This window comes from Nannobrachium achirus (assembly GCF_963921795.1).
Source record: "Nannobrachium achirus genome assembly, chromosome: 15".
Lineage (NCBI taxonomy): Eukaryota > Metazoa > Chordata > Actinopteri > Myctophiformes > Myctophidae > Nannobrachium > Nannobrachium achirus.
The window spans coordinates 32014066-32024905 of NC_137822.1; the positions used below are offsets into that span (position 1 = coordinate 32014066).

The window sequence follows — 10840 nt, forward strand, 5'->3', positions numbered from 1 at the left end:
GCAATCGCCCTTACAGTAGCTAGTAACTAGTAACTGACTCTCTTCTCTTTTTACATTTTTTGTTTATTGACTTTTGCTAAATGAATTCTTGTAATCTTTAAGCTTTGTTATCGTGTTATGTCATCAAGGAACTTTGATCTGCTTGATTCTCATTTAGGATGACGGTGGCTGGACAGCTATGATCTGGGCTACAGAATACAAGCACCTGGACCAGGTGAAGCTACTTCTGTCTAAAGGAGCCGACATCAGCATCAGGGACAAGGTGAAGTTCTATCGCATGCTCAGTTGACACTGACAGTGCCATTCCGCTTGATGGCTAGGAGTGCACTCTTAACACCATTTGTTGTAATATCTACCCGTTAACCATCATGTTCAGAGCCTTTCTCCCAGTGCAGCCATTTTGACGTCACTGACCCATCCTTGTCTTATAGTGCTATATCATATCTGGGAAGTGATAGGTATTATGATGACAGTGAACCATCCTTGTCTTATAGTCCTACAGTATGTCATACATAGTCAGGAAGTGATAGATATTGTCACAACACCACGGCTAGGTAAAAAGGGCAGAAACATCACACTCTTGAAGCTGGAAGTTGGATGTAATATATGGATGTAAGTCTCTGAGAGCTGGAGAATGGACATTATCTTTGTATCTTTGTTAAATAATTCAGTTCTTATCTCTTATGTGCACACTATAGAATTTTGTTCGGCTATCTAAATGGCACAAAGTAAGTTTCTTACTTTTGCCTAGAATAGGAATTCTAGGGTTCATGTTGGTTAATATGTGCTATTGTTCTTGTCCCATCTTCAGGAGGAGAACATTTGCCTTCACTGGGCAGCGTTCAGTGGCAGTGTTGACATCGCACGGTTGTTCCTGGATGCACATTGTGACCTTCAAGCTGTCAACGTCCACGGTGACTCCCCTCTTCACATCGCTGCACGCGAGAATAGGACAGAGTGTGTCTTGTGAGTACTGGCTATTGGGATGGGTACTGGATCTATTCGTTTTTGCATTGTATTTTCTCAATGTTGTAAAGCAGCCGTAAATAAATTAAACGTATGAAACTACAGAAATATGACCTGTATGAAAATATGATGATCAAATAAACTAAACTAAAACTAAACTAAACTAAACTTACCTTACCTATATATTACCTTTTTTATTTAATTAGTTAGGACTGACATGAGGTTTGCATCAAACGCAGACAAAACTAGCCTGGAACCAAATGAATCTGCCAGCATGAAATGGACTGGCTAATACAATACTACGTACTGTTTACTACAGTATAGTGCCATTTAGCATAAGTGTGTTCTATATGTCTTGTACTGTAAATCACTGTGTGTAATCCTCACATAAATGTACTATGATATACGTTGGTATGTCTTGGCGTGTTACAATTCACAATTTTAGGCATTTAGAAAACTTAGGCGTTAAGAAAAGTGCTTCAAAGAAATTAGAATTCCAGGTAAACACAGGGTTCCCACGGTCATGAAATTCCTGGAAATATTTTGAAATTAGAAAAATATTTTTCCAGTACTGGAAAAGTTTTGGAATTGATCAAGGGTCCTGGAAGGTCTTGGAAAAAGTAGCTATGCATTGTCTTTGGTTATTGATTGTGTTAATACCTCTGAAATGACAAATTAAACATTGGCCAAATTGTCAAATATTAGAGGCAGAAATTGTGAAAATAGCCGATCTACATGCTCACAACGCCATGCGTTGCGAGGCGTTGTGAGGATGTAGATCGGCTATTTTCACAATAAAACTGTGTTATACAAAATTCCTCAACTCTTAGTGCTCGTCAGGGTGCCGGGGTCACGGCCTGAAAAGGTTGCGAACCACTGGCATACACTACCTGTCTTTGGGCATTGCGCATAGGAATAAGCGACTCGTTATTGTGCTGAATTATTGTTATAATATAGTCCTGGAAATCGGGTTAAATATTCTGGAAAAGTTTTGGAAATGAATTGGTAAAGAGGTTGTAAACAGGTCATTTTAAGTGGGGGATTTCCTCTTTCCCAGGCTCTTCTTGTCCCGGGGTTCAGACGTCAACTTGAAGAATCGAGAGGGAGAGACCCCTCCAGACTGCTGCAGCCACACCTCCAAAGTCTGGGCCATCTTGCAAGCTAACAGGAGGGAAATGGAAGCCAAAAACCGCTTGTCCCCTAAGAATGTCGAAAGAATCCTTCACAGGTCAGTTTTATGTGTTAACTGTCCAAGAAAGTCCAAAAAGTAAAAAAGAAGAACAAGGTGCGCAACCGGTGTGAACCTCAAACCTCTTTCTCTAATAGCTGTTTGGTGTTTTCGCGTTGTGCCTAATTTATGCCATCTCAAATAATTGCGATCAGGCAATTATGTCAACATTTTGACTGGACTACGTGTATAATAATGATAATAATAATATTAATACAACTTTATTTGTATAGCAAACAACAATAATGCAATAACACAATAACAGTAATGAATTAAGTTACAAAAGAGCAACAGAGCAATAACCAACAGGTGTCATTCAAGGAGTTAACCCATGTAGGCCTAGAATTATTGAATGCTTTAACCAGTGAAAAATAGCAGATATACAAGCTCATAGCGCGGCACCAGTGCCGCGCTGCGAGCTTGTAGATCTGCTATTTTTGAAAAAGTCGTGAAAATGTGTGCAAATCTTTGAATATATGTATTTTCAAAGCTCAAATTTTGCTTCTGGGGGGTCCCTGGAACTAGATATTTTGAAATGGGGGTCCGTGGCCAAATACATATCATTTTGGGGGACCGTCACATGAAAAGGTTTGAGCACCACTGACATAGTAGTCTCTCAAGAACAGACTAACTGAGCTCCAGTTAAGTGAAAAGGACCTTTTCTTTGACGATGGCTGGCCAGATTGCTGACATAGAAACATAGGTTTTTTCCAAAAATCTTAGAAGGATTCAAAAAGACACTCATAGAATCGGGTCAAAATTCAAATTTTTACGATTTTTCAAAAATAGCAGATCTACAAGCTCGCAGTGCCGCACTGTGAGCTTGTATATCTGCTATTTTTTAATATTTAAAGCATACAATATTGCGTCATAATGTGTTCAGGCCTAAATGGGTTAAATATCTGCTGTGCTTGTTTGAATTATTGCAATTGCCAATTTCTGTTTCCTTTACAGAGACATAGCTCGGGGGCACGAGAGGGTTCCAATTCCCTGTGTCAACTCTGTGGACAGTGACAGTTCTCCAGACAACTATAAATACGTCCCTGAGTGTTGTGTCACTTCTCCCATGAATATTGATAGGAACATCACACACTTACAGGTGAGTCCAGCAGGACACCATGGACATTACATCAGAATTATGTACAGAATTATGTTAACCTTGTGTGAATTCGTCTTGTAAAGTTGTTCGTATTGGTGTGGGGAGATCAACAAAGTATTGCCTTTTAATGGAGAGTAAATCTAAATGTATTTCTCTAGTTAGGGTGTGCTCAGAGTTACTACAGGGGGTCCTTCAAATCTTTGTGTGATAGAACGCCCTTTTCTCCTTTTTTATATTAACCACTTGAACCCTAACGTCCATATTCGGAGAACTTTAGCCAAAAATAGCAGATCTACAAGCTCACACCCGCTCGCGCTGCGAGGTGTTGTGAGCTATGTTGTGAGGCTATTTTTGGCAAAGATGTTTTGTGTAGAGGGGGAAAAAATAGCAGACTAAGTACAGAGTGAAATGTCAAGTTTATTAAGTATTGACGGTTCAAGTGGTTAAATATCTGAAAACACTAATTGACATGAATACAAAATACACTGACGATTGTGCTGTCAAACAACTAAACTAAATGGAATCTATGAACAGGTTGTGGGGGTCCCTGCTTGATCTCCTTGGCCTGAAAACGTTAAAGACCACTGCTCTAGTAAAATAACGTTGTGTGCTGAAAATAGCTGATATACAATGAAATATAAAGCAGGTTGATAATACATACAGTAGCAGTGTAAGATAACCGTTTTCCTTCTTAACCTTTGGCCCACAGTACTGTGTGTGTGAAGAAAACTGCTCAGCTAGTGTCTGCATGTGTGGACAACTAAGTCTACGATGTTGGTATGATAAGGTAAGGCTGAATTCTTGAAAAAAATATGACAATGTCAACTGTTGTGCAGTGTCAGTTTTGATGACATCAAAATGTATATTTGTATACAAGACAATATATTGTCACTGTCGGGTGGAGACCTTGTATGTCCAAAACCGTTCGTTTTGTATTTATCATTTTTAAACCGGTTTAAAAGCAGATGGACAAGCACACAACGGCGTTGTGTGCTTGTAGATCGGCTATTTACACTAGTTTTGTGCGACAGTCTTGTGTGATGAAGCAGGGTTTTACTTTACGAAAACGTACAAAGTTGAAACTTGGAGATACAAGGTTCCTGCTCGACAGTGACGATATACAGTACAGTACCTATTAAATTGTGTGAGAAGCACTGCCTGGATAGATTTTTGCCTATGGTAAATAGACTGGTACTGTTGAGGACAAGTTCAAAAACAAAGACTAGAAAAGTGTGCTCCTCAGAGCACAGTTCTATGCCATGCCGGATTGCCTACCCAGAGCCTGCTAACTTTTGTCATAGCCACTTGGAATGGGATCTGAAAAATCTAACTTGTACATCTTGATCACAGTATACTGATTTGCTTGTGTTTTGGCACAATCTACAGTAGCAAAAGTGTGTTTTGAAGGAAATGTTTTTTAAATGTATTTTTCTTTTGTTATTTGACCATCAGGGAGGGCGTTTGCTACCAGAGTTCTACCTTGAAGACCCTCCGTACATCTTCGAGTGTAACCATGCCTGCTCCTGTTGGAGGGGCTGTAAGAACCGCGTAGTACAAAATGGACTAAGGTACTAATGATGATACATACTACATACTTTAAGATCAACCTCCTCTTGCTCCAAATCTTGCTTGCTGTCATCTGACTTGGATCTGACTTCTGTATTCTACTGCTGTGATCTTTTAACCTGTATTCTGCCTTAAGCCTCAAACACACTTAGTGTGACGCACACACTTGCCAGCGAGCAAGGATTATACACAACAAACTACACTATTACATTCAGATTCGTTACGGTTACAGACAAAAATCAACACACATTTGATGATAAAAAATAACAAACATCATTGCTGTTCTGACTGGTCCAATGCTCGATCAGGAAGTTTGGTCCATTGTGACCTACTGTACCCTAATTTGTGCAGGTCTAATATCTGTCATCATGGCCAAATATGGGTTATAATCATGGATTTAAATCTGCATGTGTCAGCATTGGCAAAGACTCTGATACTTTGGCATCTGTTGTTTGCCTTTGGGTTTGAAGAATACAACTTCTAATGATAATCTTCATACTCCAGGACCAGACTTCAGCTCTTCAAGACCAAGAAGAAGGGCTGGGGTGTTCGGGCCATGCAAGACATACCCCAATGGACCTTTGTATGCGAGTAAGCACCAATTATCTATTAATTAGGGGTGTAACAATATAGTAACTGAATCGAAAAATCGATTTTAATTTGCAATGATCTACTATATCGATATGCAAAAGCATACAGTATATAGTACCGTTTTGCAATGCAGATAATCGTTATCGAATAGTTTTGCAGTGCAAATAATTTGTGCCTTGTATTTAGCAATTTTCAGAAGGAAAATTAAAAAGAGGGGTCTGATTATTATTTTCCATTCCATATACTCTATCTAAATGTCTGTAATCTCTGTGTTCATGTCAAGGTGCGGGTTTGTCTGTGTGTTCAGATTCAATACGTAAATAAAAATGACCAGTCTCTCCTCTATAAGAAAAATACTTTCACTGTTCCACTCATTGCATTACTTAACCACTTTAACCACATTGTTGGAAGTAAAATAGCGAAACTAGACAATTTACAAGCTCTTGCTAATTTGAAGCATTAAAAAAAAATTGTCTAGCAAGATGAAGGCCTGTGGATAAGTCTGATGTCTTTGCATAGGTATGTGGGGGAGATCATCTCGGAGGCAGAAGCTAAAATGAGGGAAAACGATGACTACATTTTCAGCTTGGATTCCAAGGTATGTTGTTAATATAACACCAGTAGCCGTTTCAGCCACATCAGAAATCCCTGATTCGTAGTTGGTTACATGGCGACTTTGCACACCAAAATATTAATAGGCCTAGAATTATTTAATGCTTTAACCAGTGAAAAATAGCAGATATACAAGCTCACAGCGCGGCACCGAGTGCCGCGCTGCGAGCTTGTAGATCTGCTATTTTTGAAAAAGTCGTGAAAATGTTTGCAAATCTTTGAATATATGTATTTTCAAAGCGAACGTTTGTAACTCAAATTTTGCTTCTGGGTGGTCCCTGGAACTAGATATTTTGAGATGGGGGTCCGTGGCCAAATAAATATCAGTTTGGGCGTCCTTCACATGAAAAGGTTTGAGAACCACTGACATAGTAGTCTCTCAAGAACAGACTAACTGAGCTCCAGTTAAGTGAAAAGGACCTTTTCTTTGACGATGGCTAAGCCAGATTGCTGACATAGAAACATTGTTTTTTCAAAAAATCTTAGAAGGATTCAAAAGAATATTGTTATTATTATTATAGAATCGGGTCAAAATCCGAGTGCCACGCTGTCAGCTTGTATATGTGCTATTTTTCAATAGTTAAAGCATAAAATAACGATACACAATAATGTGTACCCGTTCTAAATGGGTTAAGAATAACTAGAAATACCATCATCATGGTTGTATGCCTCCACTTAACAGGTTGCCATTTACATCTGTGTCTTTACATACTTTTATATTATTAATGAATGAAGTCTTCGAAGGAATCTAATGAATGTTTTATGAGGTCACAGACAGTGACCTTTGACCTTTTTACCACCTTGACCGCCTAATCGGTTCATTTGTTCCCATGTGTACCTTTGTATCAAATGTCATAACATTTCCTCAAGTAATTTCTGACTTTTTATTATTATTTGTGGTATTCGTTTTGTACAACTCCAGGATTGATGGTTTATTTCATTTTGTCTTGTCTCCCCTCTCAGCTGGAAGACTCGTACTGCGTTGATGCCCGTTTCTATGGCAACATCAGCCGGTTCGTTAACCACATGTGCGAGCCCAACTTGTTTCCTTGTCGAGTGTTCACAACTCACCAGGACATGCGCTTCCCACACATTGCTTTGTTTACCTGCAAAGACATTAAGGCTGGCGAGGAGCTTGGGTACGTCTGTCATTTGTTTATCCTATTGTTTTTAAACAAACAAAAAAAGTGTGTCTTTCAATGATAACTACTCTATGTATGAATATGTTACTACTTTAAAAGCTTTTGGTTTAAAGGCTTTCATTTGGTGAACAAGACTTGCATTGGCAAGGCATAAAGGACCATGCAAGATTATGACTCAATTAAGAACAGAAACATATAAGTCAATGGTGGTGTGGGGTCCGGTGACCTCCAGGACTCCTAGAGGGGGATCCATCTACAACAGGGTTCCCCAATTCGTTTTCCCCAAGGGGCAAATTATGTCTAGGGTACCAAGCCGAGGGCCACAACATTGCAGGGAGCGACGGTGGCGTTCCCACTACTCCAGTGACAGTTCAGATGTCGTCGTTGTCGGGTGAAAATCTTCTATGTCCAAAACCGTTCGTTTTGTATTTATCATTTTAAAAATGATTTAAACTAGTGAAAACAGCCGATCTACAAGCACACAAGGCGTTGTGTGCTTGTAGATCGGCTGTTTTCACTACTTTTGTGCGACGGCCTTGTTTGATGAAGCAGAGCTTTACTTTAAGAAAGAACGTACACATTTTGAGATACAGGTTTTCCACCCGACAACGACGATATACTAGTGTTGTTGCTGCTCTTATGCCACCATTATTACTGGGGTTGGTGGGGGCCAGACAGTAGCCCCCCACGGGCCGCAAATGGCCCACGGGCCGCCTATTGGGGAACCCTGATCTACAAGCTCACAGCGCATGTGAGCTGGCAGATCTGTGTTGACAAAAGGTCTCTTATCCCTGGCACAGTACATTTAAATGGGGGTCCGTGGCCGAACACATATCAGTCCGTGGGTCATTGACATGAAAATATTTGAGAACCACTGCTTTTTATTTCACTGGTATTTATTTCTGTGTGATTAATCAAATCATGGTGTAGTAATCGTATCATTCCTCCTCTTCACATTATATCCTGTGTCAGGTTTAACTATGGCGACGCCTACTGGGAGGTGAAAGGCAAATATTTCAGCTGTGAGTGCGGCTCCCCAAAGTGCAAGTATTCAGCGTCGGCCATGAGCCAGCTCCAGGCAGACAGCACCCCAGAGGACCAGCAGCAGGGCAGCACTCTGCCTGACACCAGCTCTTCTACAGCTGCTTCTAGCCCCTCCTAAAGCTGAAGTTATACTTTGCTCTACAACGGTGTCACTCGTCGTAAAAATAAACAGCTGGAAACAAAAAGAAAATGTGTTGCGGTTATTATCATACAAGTATGAATCAGACTGCCATGGACCTGTACTGTATCGCTCCATCTCTTACTGTTTCTGGTCGAAATGATGGCATCTTCCAAGGAATGTCAAGCAAGCCCATCAAAATCCACAGATGCACACAACCAGACAACCAACGCACAATCCAAGCTTGCAGACCGCTTGTTTTTGTTTTTGAACAACAGGGGGCAGTGAAGTACATTGTAGTGAGGAGACACAAACTCATCACAAACTGCTCTCCATTAAATGGATGGTTCTGTTTAGTTTTTAGTTTTCTTCTGATTTGATATAGCACATCTCCAGCCAATCTTTCCTGTTCACTGGAAACTTGGTAGCATTTTGTAGCAACTGTTGTTTTTTAGTTTTTTTGTTTACTGGCTAGCTGATTCCGTTTAAGAAAAACTAAACAAAAAACTGAACTATCCCTTTAATGATGTAGTGATCATACATTTTTTGAAGGTTAATTTCTTTGAAATCTATGGAATTTATTTTGGTAGGGAGAGGACAAGATATTTTTATTTCTTTTCCTGTTTAACCATAATTTTGTATTTACATTTTTTGTCTAATTAAGTTAACGTAAGCATACAGTACATTTGGGTGCATATTGTTGGACCTGTCTGGTTGATACCTACCATTCCAAAAGAAATGTTTTGATTTTCTTTTTCTTTTTTTTAATGCATTTTAAGCATGTTTTAAAATGGACTATTTTACCACAATTGTGGAACAAATGATCTTTTTACTAATGAATTCAAATAAACAAGAAAATGGTGCTGAAAGATATTTTTCTTTTGTGCTCCTTTTCTTTTCGTCGGCCAATATAGCTTGTAAATCTAAACGTTTTATGTACTATTTCGGCAAAATTAGGTGATTACCGGTATATATTTTGACTGAAGTTTCTTTTTTTTCTCACCATGTTGATAAGCGGTCATGTTTTTCCACAATTGTGGAGGAAGTGATTTGGTTTCAAATGAAAATAGGAATGAGATGAGCAAATGGTGCTGACAAAGGTTTTCCGTTTTCATTTTGTATTACTCAAGTGAATAGATTGTAAAATACAAGAAAGTTTAAGTTTTTTTATGTTTTGACTGTATGTCCACTTTTATTACAGTAGTTACCTGTAGATAGATAGCCTGTTTCAATTTTGTTCCATAATCTCGTGTTGACAGAAACCAACCCATTACTCTCATGTCTTTTTCAATGTTGTTAGTAAAGCAGTGACTCTTGTGCAAATTATTGAAGGAATACATAAAAGAAAATGTTATGATAATGCACCTCCATTGATTTCTGTTACATATTTCTGGACCGTGGAACACCCATCTAATTGGTTGTATCTTTTTTCAATAAATGTACTACTAATGCATTCATCCTGATTACGTTTTACTCCTTTGATATTATGCTTCATTGGAACAGTGGTTCTCAAAGTGGGGTTCCCGGTCCCCGGGACTCCCAGGGGTTCCAGGGGGATCCAGCCAATTTAGCTATTTAAAAATATCAGCTATATACAAGCCACTGTATATCGTCACTGTCGGGCAGAAACCTCGTATCTCAAAGTCAAATTTGTAATTTTTTTCGCAAAGCAAAGCCCTGCTTCATCACAAGGCTGTCGCACAAAAGTAGTGTAAACAGCCGATCTACAAGCACAACGCCTCGCGGTGTGAGGCGTTGTGTGCTTGTAGATCGGCTGTTTTCACTACTTTTGTTTAAATCATTTTAAAAATGATAAATACAAAACAAACGGTTTTGGACATACAAGGTTTCCACCCTTTAAATAATTTAGAATTCTGTAACATAAATCTTCTCTTCTCGGGGGTCCCTGACACAAAAATATTTCAATGTGGGGGTCCTTGACATTGAGAAACACTGACTTAAAAGATGCACCTGCTTTTTGAATAGATGTCTTTGAACTCCTTATCTGGTCTACCACAACATGACTAAAAGAACTGCAGTCCACTTGACCCTGTGTGATCTGAGCAACGGTGCATTTCTGACTGACAGACATGGGCTGGGGGACCCGGCACTGAAATATTCCTGCAGCGGTGCCATAACTAATTCAATGCTTCAGTCACAAAGTGTCTTGTAATGTGTCACTCCACAAAGGTTACACTGCTACCCATGCCTCTGCTTTAGACATCCTCCATTTGGTCATTCATCTTCATGGGGATCTGTTTTATCCCTGCTTCTGGACAGACTGAATTACATTCATGTATTTCCTTTGGGGAAATGATATGTATTTAATATGATACAGTATATCTGATGTGTTTTTTGTAGTTTTTTTGCTTTTATGCCATTATAGACAGGACAGTAGACTGACAGGAAATGGGGAGAGAGATGGGGAGTGACATGCAGCGAAGGGCGTTAGGATCGGGACTCGAACCCGCGAC

The 10840-nt window shown here is 39.4% G+C and overlaps 1 protein-coding gene across 1 annotated transcript in view; it reads left to right on the plus strand.

Moving 5' to 3' along the window:
* LOC308299512 (histone-lysine N-methyltransferase EHMT1-like) overlaps positions 1 to 9627 on the plus strand; it is a 30820-nt gene extending 21193 nt beyond the window's left edge. The window contains exons 16-25 of the mRNA XM_080743293.1: positions 158 to 262; positions 812 to 966; positions 2024 to 2194; positions 3149 to 3293; positions 4003 to 4080; positions 4746 to 4861; positions 5364 to 5450; positions 5970 to 6048; positions 7026 to 7201; positions 8177 to 9627. Coding sequence (XP_080599419.1) covers positions 158 to 262; positions 812 to 966; positions 2024 to 2194; positions 3149 to 3293; positions 4003 to 4080; positions 4746 to 4861; positions 5364 to 5450; positions 5970 to 6048; positions 7026 to 7201; positions 8177 to 8366 — 1302 coding nt within the window. The 3' untranslated portion in view covers positions 8367 to 9627. The remainder of the gene's footprint in view (positions 1 to 157; positions 263 to 811; positions 967 to 2023; positions 2195 to 3148; positions 3294 to 4002; positions 4081 to 4745; positions 4862 to 5363; positions 5451 to 5969; positions 6049 to 7025; positions 7202 to 8176) is intronic.
* Positions 9628 to 10840: the final 1213 nt, after the last annotated feature.